General features: G+C 40.2%; 1 protein-coding gene across 4 annotated transcripts in view; it reads right to left on the reverse strand.

Annotated features, from left to right (window-relative positions):
* LOC134344331 (band 4.1-like protein 4B) overlaps positions 1–20,456 on the reverse strand; it is a 403,206-nt gene that overhangs the window by 201,606 nt on the left and 181,144 nt on the right. For all 4 annotated transcript variants that reach the window (XM_063043916.1, XM_063043918.1, XM_063043917.1 and 1 more), the window contains 3 exons: positions 12,206–12,236; positions 10,063–10,096; positions 9,910–9,968 (listed from right to left, as the gene is read on the reverse strand). In XM_063043916.1, coding sequence (XP_062899986.1) covers positions 9,910–9,968; positions 10,063–10,096; positions 12,206–12,236 — 124 coding nt within the window. The remainder of the gene's footprint in view (positions 1–9,909; positions 9,969–10,062; positions 10,097–12,205; positions 12,237–20,456) is intronic.

The following is a 20,456-nucleotide window of genomic DNA, read 5'->3' on the forward strand; positions in this document are numbered from 1 at the left end:
TGTTAGTTTGGCATCTTTAAAGTACAGCAAGATGTGCAAATACCACTCCACATGAGTGCTACAAAACAAAGATTGACCACAAGCCTTATTTTAAGTCAGATTATTAAAATGTCATTAAAACATGGTTAAAAAGTGTCTAAAGGAGGGTCTTAGAGAAGGAAGGAAAAAAAAGAGAAGTCCAGGTGGGAATTGCAGACCTGACCACTTTGGTAACTGAAGGCTTTGCTATTGATGCCGGAGGCATTAAATGCAATACTTACTTTCACAAAAATGGTAGAGATACGTCATGGAAGCAGAATTTTCAGCACACTGAGTCTGTGTCAACTATCAAGCACCCATTAACATGAAGCTATTTTATTGGTTCCACATTTTGATCAATTCATTCCAAATACTACCACTCACCCTACACACTAGGCTCAATTTTAACCTACAAATCTGCAATTCTTTGGGATGTGGGAGGAAGCCGGAGAAAACCGACATGGTCTGAGAGGAGAGACCACAAATGCTGGAAACTGGAACAAAATACAGAACTCGGGAAGAATTCATTGTGTCAAGTAGCATCTATGGAGGTAAACAGTTGCTTCCCTATCTGATTCCACCTGTCACCTACCAGCCTCTGTTTCACTACTCTCTCAGACTGATAGGCACTGGTTATCCTTCCTCTAGCCTCCCAGTCCCGGTGCAAGGTCTTGACCTGAAACATCAGCTTAAACCTTTTGCCACCACAGATGCTGCCAGACCACTGAGTTCTTCCAGAGTTCTGCTTTTTCGGTCACAGGAAAAAATATGCAAACTTCATGTAAACAGCTCCCAAAGTCAGGATTGGGTCCAGGGTCACTGGAGTCATTGTGCTGCTCCTTAATTCAAATAAAACCTTTAAATCCAAGTTCAATTGATTTTGGCTTGCCAATGATGCCAAATGGATAAAGAGCTAATATGTTAAAAGAGTAGAAGCTCAGATTGGTCACGATCTCATTGTACGGTGAAATAGGAAGCCTTCTCTTATTTTAATGTTCCTAACTAACTGGTAGTTACTAAAATATGTTGAAGCCTTCAACAGATTATTGCCAAGCACTCTGTGTATTGCCTGACCAGCTGCCTCCATCAATGCTCTTCCTCAAGTTTGTCTTTTTTTAGAATTGAATAGGTGTAATGGGAGCTTCAGAGCAAAAAACACTCAGTAGATCTTGAAGTAAATACCAACAGAGGAGTAAAAGCTCCATTAGCTAAGAAATTATCTTGCCATTCATCCTTTTAACAATATGTTAGTTCTTAAAAGAGAACTGCTGTCTTTTGTTTATAGCCATGGCATCATTGGATATCCTTGATAAGTTTTGCTGGGTTCTAGTTATCAGCTGAACACTTCCATTGCAGGAATAAAAATATTGTAGGTCAGAAAGATATTAAAATTGATAGGGTGCAACAAATTCTTCACCTGATACCTAAAAGTTAGAAAGTATTCTTCAGAAAAACTCTGCACATTCAAAATTAGCAAAAACAAGATGTTCTTCATGTACAGCAAAACCGCAAAGAAAATGAGAGTACTTGAGTTATAAGGTGTTCACCTTCACCTACCCATCTTGTGTACTTCCCTTAATTTGTCCAACATTGAAAGGAATATAATTTCTGCCTTTACTACCTGCATGGCTCAGGTCCATTACATCAGGCAACGAGGCTCCTCAGCAACAGAATCAACAAAATGAGAACCTGGGCAGATTTCAAAGCTAAATTCTAAGATATCAAATAAAGCCAATTTAAAGCAGTGACAGGAGTAGCAGCTATTATATTATGTAATTTCCCATATTTTCTGACATTGAGAGTTTCTAGTTTAATATAGAAATAAAAATATATCATTATTAATATAATAATATCTGAAGGCCCAAGCAGTGGCAGAAACAGGCCACAGCGACAAGGTTTCTCGCAGGTCGGTGACGCTTGTTTAAAAGTACAGAAGAGACAAGAGGGCAGCCATTGTAGCGAGTAGGCCAGTGGTGAGAGTAGGAGTGTAACGCTTTGGCTCAAAGGAGGTATCCGCTCAGAAAAGCCACTAGCTCTGGTTAAGTTTCTGTTAAGGTTCCCTTTTTCTCCCCCCCCTTACTGTACCTAGTGTAGTACATGGCCGTGGTGTGTTCTTCACGCCAGATGTTGGGAGACCCAGACTCCCAGGAAACTAAATCTGCATGAAGTGCATCCGCCTGAAGCTCCCTCAAGACCCTGTTGGGGATCAGGAGCAGCAGGTGGATGACCTTCGGCTTGTACAGGAGAGTGAGGAGATCATTGATCGGAGTTACAGGGAAGCAGCCACACCGAGTTGCAAGAGGCGGGTAGCTCCTGAAGAAATGGAAATGTGAATAGGCAGTTATCACAGAGCACACCTGTGGCCATTCCCCTCAAAAATAAGTATACTGCTTTGCATACTGTTGTGGGGATGACCTCCCAGGGGAATGGCACTGAGCATGGGTTCATGGTGCAGAAGAGAAAGAGGGAGAAGAGGGGAGCAGTAGTGATAGGGGACTCAATTGTGTGGGGAACAGACAGGAGATTCTATGGACATGAACAGGACAACTGGATGGTATGCTGCCTCCCAGGTGCCAGGGTCAGGGATGTTTCAGATCGCGTCTACAAAATTTTGGGGAGTGGGGGGAGCAGCCAGATGTCTTGGTACATATTGGTACCAACGACATAGGAAGGAAGAGCAAAGAGGTCCTGTAAAGAGAATTTAGAGAGCAATGTAGAAAGCTGAGAAGCAGGACCTCCAGGGTAGTAATTTCTGGATCGCTGCTTGTGCACATGCCAGTGCGGGTAGAAACAGGATGATTTGGCAGATAAATGTGTGGCTGAGAAGCTGCTGCAGGGGGCCGGATTTTAGGTGCTTGGATCATTGGGATCTCTTCTGGGGGAGGTATGACCTGTTCAAAAGTGACAGGTTGCACCTAAACCCAACAGGAACCAATAATCCCACAGACAGGTTTGTTAGAGCTGTTGGGGAGGGTTTAATTTAATTTGGCTGGGGGGGGGGGTAGGAACCAGAGTGACAGGACTCAGGATAGGACAGATGGTGAAAAAGCAAAGATAGCTTGCAGTCAGATGATAGGACATAATTTCAGCCAGCAAATTGAGTATCAGTGCAATATCAAAAAGGTAGCAAATGCAGTACTCAAAATGTTATATCTCAATACATTGAGTATAAGAAGTAAGGTGGATGATCTTGTTGCACTATTACAGATTGCAAGGTATGATGTTGTATCCATCACTGAATCAGGCTAAAGGATGGTTGTAGATGGGAACTGAATGTCCAAGGTTACAGGTTGTATCAGAGGGATGGGAAGGTAGGTAGAAGGGATGACGTGGCAAGGTTGTTGTATGACACCACTCAACCAATCTATCTCACTCCTGTACGGCTCTTTGTCACCATCTGAAATTCTTTCAACAATAGCTCTGTCATCGGTACATTTATAGATGGTGTTTGAGTTGTACCTAGCCAAACAGTCATGGCTGTAGAGACAGCAGAGCAGTCCACTAAGCGTGCATCCTTGAGGTGGGCCTGTATTGATTGTTAGTGAGGAAGAGAAGTTGTTTCTGATCCGCAGACTGTGGTCTCCCAGTAAGGAAGTCAAATCTCCAATTGCAGAGGGAGGTACAAAGGTCCAGACTTTGGAGCATGTTGATTAGAACTAAGGGTATGATGGTATTGAATACTGAGTTGTAATCAATACGCTGGTATTACTACAGACCAGGTGATCCAAGGCAGGGTGGGGAGGCAGTGAGATTGTATTTGCTATAAAATTATTGCAACGGGTCCAGGTCCTAGCTTAGGCAGGAGTTGATTCTAGTCATGAACGACTTCTCAAAGCACCTCACAGTAGATGTGAGTGTCACTGGGCGATAGTCATTGAGAAAGCTTACCCTGCTCTTCTTGGGCACTCAAAAACTGTCGCCCTTTTGAAGCTGGTGGGAACTTCTGACTGCAGCAATGAGAAATTGAAGATGCCGTTGAACGCTCCTGCCAGTTGGTTGGCACAGGTTTTTGGTGCCCTACCACGTACACCATTAGGGCCTGATGCCTTGTGAGGGCTCACCCTCTTGAAAGCTGTTCTGTCATTGACTTCTGAGACAGAGATCACAGCGGCCCTCCAGGGACATGCAGGTATATAAAGGGTGATTGATAAGTTCGTGGCCTAAGGTAGAAGGAGTCAATTTTGGGAAACCTAGCATATTTATTTTTCAACATAGTCCCCTCCTACATGTACACACTTAGTCCAGCAGTCATGGAGCATACAGATCCCTTCTTTGTAGAAGTCGTCCACAGCAGGGATGATTGATAAGTTCGTGGCCTAAGGAAGAAGGAGATGAGTTATATAGCTCTTGTTAAACGCACGTGCAGTTCGACTCTTTGAGTGATTATGCAGAAAGTTTGAAGTTAATAACTCATCTCCTTCTACCTTAGGCCACGAACTTATCAATCACCCCTGGTAATTTTATTCTCTCTTTCAAAGCATGAATAAAAGGCATTGAGCTCATCTGTGAGTGAAGCATCACAGTAATTCATGATCTTGAATCTTGAGTATGGTGTTGAAATTATTCTCTGTTACTTTCTCCAATGTCCCTTCAGTTCAAACAATAACAGGCTCTCAAAGTAATTTAGGAGACAAAGTCCTTGCTTTTAGAAAGCAGTATACATATACAAAAAGAAAGGCACTAACTTCAAGCGTCACTAATTGTCTGAGACTGTTCCTTGCAAAGATCAGGGTAAACAATATTTATGCACAAATGGAAGCCTATTCTGTCACAAGCATGTGTGGCTAAGAAGAAAACGGGCAACTAAGTTGTCCCATTTTTTTTGTTACAGAGGAGGAACCTCGAAGTTACAAAAAAGTGCCTGCTTTCATTATTATTAATTTTGCTGTGAAGAATAAAAATTGAAGGTTAAATGCTTAGAAATTGGTCAATATGCAACAAAGACTGAGAACTGCGTGTGGGAATTCAAATTATTGATATTCAAGATGAAATACTGCCAGTAAATTTTATTAAGAATCATATTAAACTGTTTGGCTGAATTGGGTGATAAATAATGGACAAAAGTTTTTGAAGGATTTTTTAAAATCATGTTCAGATCTTCAATTGAAGTAACTGGACCTCAACATAGTAACTTTCTCATAATACATATCCCATGAAGTGTTTTAATGATGAACACACAAGCTTTTGCTCTTGTGTCTAAATTTACAATAATCTGAAGCTCTTTTTAAAGAAAAAATATACTCCTTCTAACATCTCACACAGGAGGCAACATGGGGTGGGGGGTCTCTTCAGCAACTATACACTTCTCACCAATGGCTCACCATCATCTACAGCCAGTAGATAAGCATAAAAAGCAACTGGGATACTTCTGCCCAGCATGTATAATAAAGTTTAGCTGTATGTAAAACAAGAGAATATTTATAATGTGAATATCACAGTTATTTTGATTAAAAGCTTCCCACAGATATACAATATGATTATAAAACAAAATTGTTCCAGACAGGATTTAAAATGAATAACCAATAGCTATGTCGACTACAAGTTTCTACAAGTTTTGATAGAATAAAACCACAAAGACTTCAAACTGTGAAATTATGACTTTGTTCAGGAGAGGAATAGTAAAGTTCAGTGTTGCCTCTACTGCCAATGGCTGTGAGCTTAAGTCAGTACAAGGTTATGAAATCTAATTCTAAATACATAAAGGCCAAGTGACGTGATATAACCTACATTGATTAGACTTCTGCTGGATCAACACTAATGTATGCTGCCATTAATCTTATTTTGTTAACCCTTTGAGAAAGGAAGGAATTTTTACTTCTAGATGTAACAATCTGCAGATTCTAGTCATAAAAATGTACGTTTTTACAACAAATTTGTTTTACAATCAATGTGATGTTCCGATTCTACCTCACACACTCCACTTTTATTTTTAGAAAAACATTCAATCTGAATCATGTTAGAAATTAACATTATGTGATTGTTTTAGCCTAATTAAAAGCACTATGGGTTATAACTGAAGAATTAACTATCATGAACTGATGACTAAGGAATAATGTTCAATTAAATTGCTCACCAAATAGTCACCATGTAGCACTGGACTGCTTGCAGGGATGGAAGGGAAGAAAATTTTATTTAAAACTTTTGAGATATTGCTTTGTATCCAAGATGATAGAATATATAATGTTCAGCAACAAATACTTGGAGTAATTTATTCTGTTTCCTTTTACTTCAATGCAACCACCCTCAGGCATAAATTAAAATGCTTCATTTTAAAAAGGTTTTTTTAATCTATTGCACGAGAACCATTTGATACTACTCATCGCTCTCATCAGTGTCATACTACCTAAGTTTTGATTCATTCATATCAGGTCTAACAAATATAAAGGCAACTCAGAGCACTGTTTAATCAAGCCCTAGAACATAGACTAAGTGCCAAATGATTCTTGAAATAAACCGTGCTATATACTGATTTTAACAAAAAAGGGGCCATCTTAAAATTAGCGAGAAATAATTTTCAGCGATATATTCATTTAGCAACATATCCACTTTCATAATAAATAAGCTCCAAAAGCGTTACAAATATTTATTCTGGGAAGCATTCAATTCAGTCCATATTTATAAGGTGACAGATTAACACCAGTTGGCCAGAAGTCATGAATTTAGTTTTTCTAAAATTCATTTTTAATTAAATCAGCAAGGCAAACTGAAATTCCAGAACATTGCAACAGTGTACAAGCCTACTTGATCCTATTTTTAATATTTCACATTCTCAGCTCCAATGTAAAGACAATGAAGGCTATGTGCATCCTTACAGAATACTGATATTTCTCCTTCAGCCTCTACCAAATATGTTCACTCATGGTTCAGGTGATAGGCCTCGTGAGGGTCCAGTGTCATGAAAGCCAAAAGATGGGCAATTGCCCATGTGAAAGAGTGCAGACAAGGTTTACAAGGATGTTGCCGGGACTTGAGAAACTCAGTTACAGAGAAAGGTTGAATAGGTTAGGACTTCATTCCCTGGAGCGGAGAAGAATGAGGAGAGATTTGATAGAGGTATATAAAATTATGATGGGTATAGATAGAGTGAATGCAAGCTGGCTTTTTCCACTGAGGCAAGGGGAGAAAAAAAACAGAGGACATGGGTTAAGGGCGAAGGGGGAAAAGTTTGAAGGGAACATTAGGGTGGGCTTCTTCACACAGAGAGTGGTGGGAGTGTGGAATGTGCTGCCAGACGAGGTCGTAAATGTGAGTTCTTTTTTAACATTTAAGAATAAATTGGACAGGTACATGGATGGCAGGTGTATGGAGGGATATGGTCCGTGTGCAGGTCAGTGGGACTAGGCAGAAAATGTTTCGGCACAGCCAAAAAGGGCCAAAAGGCCTGTTTCTGTGCTGTAGTTTTTTTATGGTTTCTATGGTTGATTATTCTTCAGGTGTGTTGCAACAGTAAAATGTTCCCATCAAGAAATGAAAAATCACAGTTGACAATAATTAATTTCAGCAAGGGTCACTGCATAATAAGCAACAATTGGAATCACCAGCATGGGAACTGAGAATTAAATAATTGAAACAGCTTCCAAAAACTTTCTGCTGATTTCAATGTAATGAGCACAGTTGAATGTGTGACCTTCATTTCCTGCAAGTCTTAACTTCAGCACTTAGATGCTCTTGCTCTTGGAGCCTGAAACGAATACTCTTAAAATATTTTAATTTGCTTAAGATTATTCCTTATAAATCTACTTGCAACTGATTAAAAAACTGTAGATTAAAGGCATATTGGTGGTTCCCCTTGTCTTGATACCTGATGGCACTTGAGTAAGTGATATAGCAAAGCCTCTGAAGAATGGAGCAAAAGTATAAAAACAATGAACATCTTGATTAATAAGCACAGTTCAAATTTAACATTAATCAGGATAAACTGACATGATGCTCATAAGCAATCACAGCTTATCCCATTAAATGTAACATTCACCTTCAGATAGAGCAAAGGGTACGAAACTCCCAAAGTACAACTTCAAATAAAATTCCAAGAACAAGGCAGAATATTTGAAGAAAGCCCATCTAGACACTAATCATTATCTATAGTCTTATTCGAATCCACTCGACTGACAATGAGATTTTGCATTAGCTATTGCCCTACTTTTGCAAATAATTTTGCCTGCTCAAACTTCTTTTGCAATCATAGATCTGGTTCATGAAAAAGATGAACTACTTGTCCTGTATGATGCACTTTGTATCAAGAATATCCAGGCAATTTAAATGGTCTTGTAAATGTTTCATAGAAATATTGAAAACTTGTGATATAATGCACTGAAGAGATTAGCATCTTCAAAGTATGCAGAGATGTCAAACGGGAATTGTACATCATGCTTGGAAATGTGGTTCTTTTCACTTTTAATTTTTCTTCACAATTCTGGATTACAGCTTGAATGGAACATGAGGTGGGTGGGAGTATGGGGTTCCAAACCAGAGGTGGGGTAAACACTTTGCCATTTGTTTTTCAAAGTGTGGTCATGAGTTTATCTTGATCAATACTATGCATCCTGCCTCCCATGTTCTTCATATTCTGCTCTTGAACATATCTTGCGTTTCTCCCATTTCCTTCCGATGCTGGTGTCCGGTTGTAATATTTTTGCCTGTCATCATTGGGTGGTGGCCTGTACCATGTGCACAGTGAGCAGTTAGTGAGACGAGACTTTTTGGTTACTGATCAAATGAAAATGAAATAAAATGTGGGAGGGAGACAAAAAAAGCATAAGAGGTAGAATATAGAAATAAATGCAAATAATTGTTAAAATGTAACCTTGTCCCAAATAGCTTCCATGGTATAGGTACCAGCTTCTAACATAACTAACGTATCAGATCAAAGGTGAGGAGCACAGCACAAGATTACTATGTCATGCATTGAACAATCTGCAGATTGAAGCTCTAACTTTGGAGCTTTGCAAAGAGAGACAAGTTAGTTTCCGGCACATGCAGGGACATGCAAAATTCAACTTGTAAAGAACATTCCTTCCCAAAGGCTTGGGCTCCCGTAAATTCCATACATACTGATTTCTTTTGAACAGACTGCGTTTGTTTTGTTTAAAACCTGAAGAGGCTCATGGGCTCTTTTATCTTATTTCACTCACTAATGTCGATAACAAGTTAATAAGCATCAAGTTCAAAGAGTTAAAAATAATTTATCACAGCAGAGCTATCAAATTCTCTGACTGAAACAACCACATCCATGCTGGCGGATGTGCACACATACACACAAACACACACAAAATTAAGCCATTTGGAAGGATAGTTGTAAAATTGAATGAATTGCTCCACCACGTATTTCCCTCCACCAAACAATTAAATAGGTCAAAGAAATTGAGATCACCCTTCACCATATGATTAGGTACACCAGAATAGCAAAGATAACTCCCAGCAACGGAAACAGTATTTTTGTTTTACAAAGCACCATTAAGTCACTTCTTTAGCAAAATGTGCAATCCATCAGCACATCACATTTGACAATTTAATTTACAATATAAAAGGAAAGGCTTAGTAGTATTTTTCATAACTCATTTTACTTAATTTATCATAGTTGTCCTTTGGCATGCAATATGTTCAATTCAGGAAGTACTTAAAACATAAAAGCTGCATCAATTGATGCAATTCATTAAGGCTTAAATACAGATAGAACTTTGCTCTAGACACTCATGTCATTCTAGAAAATATATATTCACTTAATCGGTTCGTTAATCTTTAAGTACGTAATTAAATATAACTATTAATTCTTCATTTTAAGTATTTTTAATACATTGCACAATCCAAGTAGCCAATCCAACTGAGGATGTAGAATATAGTCATTGTTAAAATTAATTATAACTTGATCAGATTTTTAAATTATAGACTGACCTTACATTACTGGAATGCCAGTGCTGCTGAACAAGGGGAATGTTGCACATATATGGAGTCTAAAAACAGATATTCAAGTGGATAATTACTACCATTTTAAGACAATTATCAGATGTGTAATAGCCATTTGCTCATTTAATAATGTATTTTTACCTGGTATCCACACATTCCTGTATTGCTCTGTGCACTGAAAAATGTGAAAAGAAATTAAGTTCAATCAGTAATTAATCTTCAAACTATTACAAAAATGGAAACAAAACAATAGAAGATACTGAAAATGTATCATGAACACCAGAATCATGCCAAGTTACAATATATGATTTGGGCTTGAAGATCTATCAAAAGTCACTTCCATCAAAATATGCACTTTTTATCCACTCCAGATACAAGGCAATAACCTGGAGTTTGCCACATTAAGAATTTCTGTTAATGACTGTCCCTCAAACATATTCCATTGGACATAGTACTGTTGTTCTGACCTGATAGAAATATTTTCCTTTTTTAATAGGATGACATGTACAAGAAAAGATTGATTATCAATTGCTATGCCTTAAAAGTTAATTTCACTCTAATAAAATCTAGATACAGATTAGCTTATTACCTTTGCAAACACGAGGAATTCTGCAGATGCTGGAAATTCAAGCAACACACATCAAAGTTGCTGGTGAACGCAGCAGGTCAGGCAGCATCTCTAGGAAGAGGTACAGTCGACGTTTCAGGCCGAGACCCTTCGTCAGGACTAACTGAAGGAAGAGCTAGTAAGAGATTTAAAAGTGGGAGGGGGAGGGGGAGATCCAAAATGATAGGAGAAGACAGGAGGGGGAGGGATGGAGCCAAGAGCTGGACAGGTGATTGGCAAAAGGGGTATGAGAGGATCATGGGACAGGAGGCCCAGGGAGAAGGAAAAGGGGGAGGGGGAAACCCAGAGGAATGGGCAAGGGGTATAGTCAGAGGGACAGAGGGAGAAAAAGGAGAGAGAGAGAAAAAATGTGTGTATATAAATAACGGATGGGGTATGAGGGGGAGGTGGGGCATTAGCGGAAGTTAGAGGAGTCAATGTTCATGGCATCAGGTTGGAGGCTACCCAGACGGAATATAAGGTGTTGTTCCTTCAACCTGAGTGTGGCTTCATCTTTACAGTAGAGGAGGCCGTGGATAGGCATGTCAGAATGGGAATGGGATGTGGAATTAAAATGTGTGGCCACTGGGAGATCCTGCTTTCTCCGGTGGACAGAGCGTAGGTGTTCAGCAAAACGATCTCGAGCGTAGGTGTTCAGCAAAACGATCTCCCTGGGAGATCGTTTTGCTGAACACCTACGCTCTGTCCACCAGAGAAAGCAGGATCTCAGCAAAACGATCTCGAGCGTAGGTGTTCAGCAAAACGATCTCCCTGGGAGATTGTTTTGCTGAACACCTACGCTCTGTCCACCAGAGAAAGCAGGATCTCCCAGTGGCCACACATTTTAATTCCACATCCCACTCCCATTCTGACATGTCTATCCACGGCCTCCTCTACTGTAAAGATGAAGCCACACTCAGGTTGAAGGAACAACACATTATATTCCGTCTGGGTAGCCTCCAACCTGATGGCATGAACATTGACTTCTCTAACTTCCGCTAATGCCCCACCTCCCCCTCGTACCCCATCCGTTATTTATATACACACATTCTTTCTCTCACTCTCCTTTTTCTCCCTCTGTCCCTCTGACGATACCCCTTGTCTATCCTCTGGGTTCCCCCCCCTTTTCCTTCTCCCTGGGCCTCCTGTCCCACGATCCTCTCATACCCCTTTTGCCAATCACCTGTCCAGCTCTTGGCTCTATCCCTCCCCCTCCTGTCTTCTCCTATCATTTTGGATCTCCCCCTCCCACTTTTAAATCTCTTACTAGCTCTTTGTTTCAGTTAGTCCTGACGAAAGGTCTCGGCCTGAAACTTCGACTGTACCTCTTCCTAGAGATGCTGGCTGACCTGCTGCGTTCACCAGCAACTTTGATGTGTGTAGCTTATTACCTTACTGCTTTGTCTGAACATGATAAGTTGAACCATCCACAATTCCACCAAGGCTTCTTAATAATTTTATAAAAGCTAAATTCATTATTCATTTTGCATTCCAAAATGTTTTCACAGATGTGCATTTTATCAATATTAAACTTTGTTCACTTTACATCTAACGGTTTAAATGATTGAAATTGTCTGTAAATTGTGAATAAAAATGCTGCAGATTTGTTTTTAAATAGGTGAAGAAAATGGAACTGTCACACAATTTAACGTTAAACAAGAAAGAAATATTTCAAACCTGGTGTGTCCGTATTTTACTGGATTTGAACCTGCAGAACACAAACAAATTATTAGGTGATAAAATTGAAGGGGTGCTGGGCAACATTGTAATATTTACAAGACAACCAGAAAACAGTATTATTTACTAGGTTCCTCAACCCTGCCCTACCATTTAATATGATCAATGGTGGCTTCCGTTCTTCTGTTCTCCAGTTCTCCATAACCCAATTCCTCAAACTCCTTAAAGTATTTATCTAGCTCCATCCTAAACATATTTAATCACTTGATCTCTGCCACCCTCACAGCAGATAATTCCAGAGATTTATCAACTTCTCAAAATGTAATGTATCTTGGTTACTATGAACTAAAAGTACAAGTACAAAAAAGCTTTTCTGTAAACATGCCACAGGGGTAAGGCAGGTACTTTCAACATTGAGTTTGGTCTTGTAATATTACCACCAGACTTCACGGAGTTAGAATCAGGATTATTGTCCCCGACTTATGTCTTAAAATTTGTTAACAAGCAGTGATGCAACCAATCAGATTGCTCTCCATGGTATATCTATAGACATTTGCTTGAGTATTTGGTGACATACCAAATCTCCTCAAACTCCTAATGAAGTATTGCCACTGATGTGCCTTCATGATTTCATCAATGTGTTGGGCCCAGAAAAACCATCTGACATGTTGACGCCCAGGAACTTCAAACTGCCACTGCTGACCCCTCAGTGAGGATTGGTGTACATTCTCCTGACATCCCCCCAAGTTCACAATTGTTATTGGGACACCACTCAACCAGCCACTTCATCTTGCTCCTTGAGCTTCTCTGAGATTCTGCCAACAGCGATATCATTGGCAAACTCATAGATGGCGTCTGAGCTGTGCCTAGGCACCGAGTCACGAGTGTAAAGAGAGTGCAGCAGTGGGCTAAGCATATATCCTTGAGGTACACCTGTGTTGACTGCAAGCAGGAGATGTTATTACCAATCTGTACTGACTGTGGTCTCCTGCTGAGGAAGTCAAGAATCTAGATGCAGAGGGAAGCTTCTGATTAGCAGTGGGGAGATGATTATGTTGTATGAATTGTAATCGATAAACAGCGCACTGACATACATATTGCTATTGTCCAGGTTGTCCAATGCTGAGTGGAGAGTCAGTGCAATTGTGTCCGCTGTAGACCTCCTATGGAAGTAGACAAATTGCGGTGGGTCCAGGTTCTTGCTCAGGCACGAAATAATGCAAACCATGACCAATCTCTCAAAGCACTTCATCACAGTATACGTGAGTGCTATCAGATGATATCCTTTGATGCATTTCACCCTGCTCTTCTTGGGCACCAGTATGATTGACGTCGTTTTGAAGCAGTTGGAAACATCCGAATGCAGTAGTGAGAGGTTAATAATGTCCTTTGACACTCCAGCCAGTTGGTCAGCACAGGTCTTCAATACCTTGCCAGGTCCACCATCGGAGCCTGACGCCCGCCAAGGGGCTACCCTCTTTAAGGATTTTCTGATGTCGGAATCTGAGACAGATCACAGAGTTGCCAGATGCTGTCTAGGTTCACACATCTTTATTCACCTTTTCAAGCATGGGGTCATCAAAGAGTGAAGCATCACAGCCATTTATGCTGTAGGTTTTGCCTTAAAGGAAATAATGATACGAAAACCCTGTGACAGCTGTCATCCATTTGACTGCATCACTAACTTCACATGGAATTGCCTTTTCACCCTCACAAAGGCCTTCCATAGGTTGTACCTGGACTTCTTGTAAGATATTAGATCACTGGTCTTGACCACTACAGATCTAGCCCTCAGTAGATTACAAATGTTCTAATTCAACCAAGCCTCTGGGTTTAGTACTTTCTTGGCTAACAAACTCATCCACACAGGTCTTAATGAAATCAGTGACAACTACGACATATTCCTTCAGATCTGAAAATGAAGTTATAGTTTTCCTAACCTAGGTGCATATATTTGTCAACTTCTTTCTGAATTATTTAGATTTATTTATGGGTAGTGAGTAAAGCATTAGATTTCTGAATGGACAATGAACCCATGTACACCACCTCACAATTTTTTTTTGCTCTCTTTTTGCACTACTTATTTAATTTTTTATGTATAGATTAAATTAGATTAGATTCAACTTTATTGTCATTGTGCCGAGTACATATACAAAGCCAATGAAATGCAGTTAGCATCTAACCAGAAATGTAAAGAATAGTGTTATTTACAAAATAACTGCGAATAAAAAGTAAATGCTACAGCACACAAATATAAAAGTACTGAGACAGTACAATATGGGTGCAATATTGCTTAGCACTGTGATATGAGGTGCAGCAGGGTCACAGCCTCAGGGGAAGAAGCTCTTCCTGTGCCTGTTGGTGCGGAAGCGGAGGCTCCTGTAGCGCCTACCAGATGGGAGGAGAGTAAAAAGTCCATGGTTAAGATGAGATGCATCCTTGATAATGCTTTTTGCCCTGCCCAGGCAGCGTTTATGGTAGATGTTCTCAATGGTGGGGAATTGGGTGCCGATAATCCGCTGGGCAGTTTTCACCACAGTGGACAATTGCCATACCACACTGAGGTGCAGTTGGTGAGTATGCTCTCAATAGTACAGCGGTAAAAGTCCATCAGTATCCTGGGACAGAGGTGAGCTTTCTTGATGCTCCACAGGAAATAAAGGTGCTGTTGCGCCTTTTTGATCAGGATGAAGGAGTTCAGGGACCAGGTGAGATCCTTGGAAATGTGGACACCAAGGAATTGGAAGCTTGATACAGCTCCGTTGATGTAGATGGGGACATGAGTGTGGCTCCTAGCATGCCTGAAGTCCACAATGATCTCCTTGGTCTTCTGGGTGTTAAGGGCCAGGTTGTTGTCGGCACACCACGTGGCCAGGTGCTGGATCTCGTCCCTGTAGGCCATCTCGTCATCCCCTCTGATCAGGCCAACCACCGTGGTGTCGTCTGCGAACTTGATTATGGAGTTAGAACTATGTACAGGAATGCAGTTATAGGTGAAAAGGGAGTACAGAAGAGGGATCAGCACACAGCCTTGAGGCAGACCGGTGTTCAGGGTGAGAGTGGTTGTCTATCTTAACTGATTGGGGTCTGTTAGTCAGAAAGTCCAAGGTCCAATTGCAGAGGGATGAGCTGATACCAAGCTGGCAAAGTTTGGCGATCAGCTTGGAGAGGATCACAGTATTGAATGCTGAACTAAAGTCAATGAACAGCGTTCTGACGTAAGAACTGGAGCTGTCCAGGTGGGTCAGGGCAGAGTGAAGTGCCTTGGAATTTACAACTTTTTAAATTATGTATTGCAATGCACTGCTTCATAAAATAACAAATTTCACAATGTATACCAGTGATATTAAGCCTGATTCTGATTCAATTATTCTTTATCTCTAATTGCCCTAATTGAGGTAGTTAAGTCAATATATCCCAGAGCAGTTAGTTAGCTAATTTGCCTTCTTGAAGAATCAGATTGTTTTAATTTAAGTTATTATTACTGCTGTTCATTGCCCTTGAAATATATTTTCATCCTTTTGATCCAAGATCAATTAATTTTCTGTGCAATCATCAGCCATATCACATAATCCAAATTCACTCTATTGGATGTGCTAACTAATAAAGATGAGATCTTTCATCTTGGCACAAAACAGCAACTGTTCATGTCCCTCCACCTTGCAGAGTTCATCCAGCATTTTGCTCAACATTTTCAACATCTGCAGAATCTTGTGTTTAAGAAACAAGCTACACTCTCTTTCCACTTTCTCTTCAGTTGTCTCTAACGCCTTTTCTTTCAGATATTTATCAAGCTCCTATTTGGACTCAACATTTGAATTTGATTTTGGTACTAACCCTAGCAGTGCACACAAACCCTTAATACTTGCCAGCTACAAAAATGATTTGTTTTTATTTCAGGTTCTTTTGCAAATCTATTCCTTTCCTTAACTTTTCTGTCAATGCCAACCATCGCTTTCAATCTTCTTTGCCTGTGACCTTTATAATATCAAATACTGGATCCCACCACAACAACCTGTCCAAAGGTGAACAACCACTGCTTCTCCAATCTATCCACATCACGAAAGTCCCTAATCCTGAGAATCAATACAATGAATCTCTTAAAGGCATATCCTTTGAAGCCTTTCAATGTGGCTGCTGGAATTAAACATCTCATAAGAGGTGAAACAGTATGTCAAAGATTCATCATGACTTGTTTCTACTTATAAATTCCACTCAATTCTGTTCATCTTAAAACTATCTTGTGTGTGCCATAGTAGCATAGTGGTCAGCATGACGCCATTGCAGCTCAGGACATTCTGGAGTTCGGAATTCAATTCCAGCATCATCTATCAGGATGTTGTCCCTGTGGGTTTTCTCTGGGTGCTCCAGTTGGTTTCCTCCCACAGTCCAAAGATGTAGCTGGTGGGTTAATTGATCATTGTAAATTATCCTGTGATTAGGTTAGGGTGGATCAGGGTTGTGGGGTTGCTGGGATGGTGTGGTTCGAAGAGCTGGAAGGGCCTACCCCACACTGTATCACTAATAATCCTGTCACTTTTCACTAACCATACATATTTACTGCCAGAATTAGCTGTTGTTACTTGTGCTTTGGAATTGCGCCATGTAATTTACATCGTCGCCTTCTCATTCTTTCTAACTTTCCATTTTTCAGCATTAAATTTGCAAGTTATCATTTGTAAATAGATGTACAGGACACAATTTGCCCAAGTTCAAGTAATTAATATACAGTAACTACATATAGTTATCTTCATACCATCCCCTGGAGAAGTCCACCATACACTTTCTTCCAACCTGTTTCCCCTTGAAGATTAATTTTCTGTTACAGTTACAAGGAAAAAGTTTGTGGTTTTCTCCATTAATTATTCATAAAATGTGGTTTGATCTTCATCTCAGTCACACTAGTAGAAAAACACAATCTGTCTAAACTAATAACACATAAATAATAGTATTTTTCATGTTTTTATTGAACACATTGTTTAATCATTCACACTCCAGGCTGAAGAAAGTATGTGAACCCTTGTATTTAATAACTGGCAGAACCTCCTTTAGCAGCAATAACCTGCACCAAACTTTTTTCCTGTAGCTGATGATCAGACTTGCACAATGGTAAGGAGGAATTTTAGACCATTTCTCCATACAAAACTGTTTCAGTTCATCAATATTTCCAGGATACCTTGCATGTACAGCCCTCTTCAGGTCATGCCGCGGCATCTCAATTGGGTTAAAGCCTGGACTCCGACTTGGCCTCTCCAAAACACATATTTTCTTCTTTTTAAACCATTCTGATGTTGATTTACTCTTGTGTTTTGGATCGTTCTCTTGTTGCAAAATCCAACTTCTATTAAGCTTCAGAGGATGGTCTTCTACCCTGAATTCTCCTGTAATATGTTTTGATACAATTTTGAATTCATTGTTCCCTCAACGAATGCAAGATGTCCAGACCCAAAGCAACAAAACAGCCCCAAACCATGATGCTCCTTCCACATGCCTCACAATTGGGATGAGGTTCTAGTGTTGGTGTGCAATACCAATTTTCCTCCAAACATAATGGTGTGCATTTCTGCTAAGAGGTTCAGCTTTTGTCTCATCTGTCCACAGAACATTGTCCCAGAAGCTTTGTGGAACATCCAGGTGGGCATTTGGAAACTTGAGACATGCAGCAATGTTTTTTACTAGAGAGCAGTTGTTTCCTCCATGGTGTCCTTCCATCCTTGTTCAGTGTTTATCTTCTAGTGGACACATGAATGGAGACTTGAACAAGTTCTGGAGATTTCTGCAGGTCTTCTGCTGTTACCCTTGGGTTCGTCTCACCTCCTTCAGCATTGCACGTTGTGCTCAGTGTGATCTTTGCAGGACGCCCACTCTTAGGGAGAAGCAACAGTACTGAATTTCCTTCCATTTGTAGACAATTTCTCTTACTGTGGACTGATGAATACTCGGGTATGGAATTACACCATAATTCCCTCCAGGCTCAACAAGAAGCTCAAAGACCTCGGCCTTCACTCTGCCTTATGTAGCTGGATCCTGGACTTCCTGTCAGATCGCCAGCAGGTGGTAAGAGTGGGCTCCCTCACCTCTACTCCTCTGACCCTCAACACAGATGCCCCTCAGGGTTGTGTACTAAGCCCCCTCCTTTACTCTCTGTATACCCATGACTGTATCACCACCCACAGCTCCAATCTGCTAATTAAATTTGCTGATGTCACTACACTGATTAGCCTAATCTCAAATAATAATGAGGCAGCCTACAGAGAGGAAGTTATCACCCTGACACAGTGGTATCAAGAGAATAACCTCTCCCTCAATGTCGCAATAACAAAGGAGCTGGTTGTGGACTACAGGAGGAATGGAGACAGCTAACCCCTATTGACAACAATAGGTCTGGGGTTGAGAGAGTGAACAGCTTTAAGTTCCTCAGCATAAACATCACTGAGGATCTCAAGTGGTCTGTACATACCGGCTGTGTGATGAAAAAGGCATAACAGTGCCTCTTTCACCTCAGAGAGTTGAAGAAGTTTGGTATGGACTCCTAAATTCTAAGAACTTTCTATAAGAGCACGATTGAGAGCATCCTGACTGGCTGCATCACTACCTAGTATGGGAACTGCACTTCCCTCAATCACAGGACTCTGCAGAGAGTGTTGTGGACAGTTCAGCACATCTGTAGCTGTGAACTTCCCACTTTTCAGGACATTTACAAGGACAGGTGTGTAAAAAGGGCCTGAAAGATCATTGGAGACCAGAGTCACCTCAACCACAGACTGTTCCAGCTGCTACCATCCAGGAAACGGTACTGCAGTAAAAAAGACAGGACCAACAGGCTCTGGGACAGCTTCTTCCACCAGGCCATCAGACTGATTAACTCATGTTTACACAACAGTACTTCTATGTTATATTGACTATCTTGTTGTACATACTATTTATTATAAATTACTATAATTGCACATTGCACATTTAGACAGAGATGTAATGTAAAGGTTTTTACGCCTCATGTATATGAAGGATATAAGCAAGAAAGTCAATTCAATTCTTTAGAAATGCTTATGTAGCCTTTTCCAGCTTCATGCATCTCTATAATTCTTCTTCAAAGGTCCTCTGAAAGTTGTTTTGATCAAGGCATGGTGCACGTAAACAGATCTTTCTTGAGAAGAACAGGCTCTGTCAGTAACCTGACTTTGTGTGTCTTTTTTAAAGGAAACGGCACCTCTACAACCCACACCTCCAATCTCATCTCATTGATTGGAACACCTGACACAAAATAGCTTTCTTAGAAGGTATTATCCCAAGGGTTCAAATACTTTTTTGACCTAGACTGTGATTGTTTAAATGGTGTACTCAGTATCGATGAGAAGTAGTACAATTGTTTCTGTGTTATTAGTTTAGGCAGATTGTGTTTGTCTATTATTGTGACGATTATTGTGTTATTTACAAACTTTTTCTTGCAACTGTATATATTTAATGAATTTCATTTTTTGATGTTACATGGCAACCTTTCAAAAGACTTGAAATTTGATCCATGAACTTCAGCTGCATTTCCTTGAATGCCATTGACTGTACAGTTTTGCTATTTGAGCTATGATTAAGCAGACTGGGCTTACATTCAGGTGAGTTTAGACGAATAAGAGGCGATGTTATTCAAAAATATAAAACACTTGGCAAGATAGGTATGGAGTTGATGTCTCAGTGGCTAAGTGGCCAGTGAGTGGAGTGGGGAGGGAATTAGCAGGGGGTTTGTGGGTTCACAGAGTAAAGGTATGGGCTGTCTATTCAGGACAGGAAAGAGAAAATAATTTCTTCACCCAGAGAGTGGTGAATCTCAAAGAGACTGCAAAGGCTGGAGTACATTCAAGATCGAGTTTGAAAGATGTTTTAGGGAATCAAACGAGGTGGAATTAGTGCAGGTAAATGGCACCAGGAGAAAAGATGAGGCAAGATAAATTAAATTACTTACCCTTGCTTCTATTTCTTACAGTCAATTAACCCTCTCTGTATTACTTCATCAGGATACTTTATTATATTAATTAGACACTAGTTATCTTTAGCAAATCCATGCTGACTTTTTTCCAAATCAGTCACAGCTAATACAAGAGACTGTTGATTCTGACCCTGCTTACTGTTTTTTGTCTGACTCATCCACTCCAGAATCTAGAGTCACAGAAGGAGAAAGAAGTGTACACTTGCAAACAAACTAACATTCCAACAAGTTCAGGGAGCAGGAGTGAGTGCCATTGCTATTACAAAGGAAAAA

The sequence above is a fragment of the Mobula hypostoma genome, chromosome 3 (genome assembly GCF_963921235.1).
Source record: "Mobula hypostoma chromosome 3, sMobHyp1.1, whole genome shotgun sequence".
NCBI lineage: Eukaryota > Metazoa > Chordata > Chondrichthyes > Myliobatiformes > Myliobatidae > Mobula > Mobula hypostoma.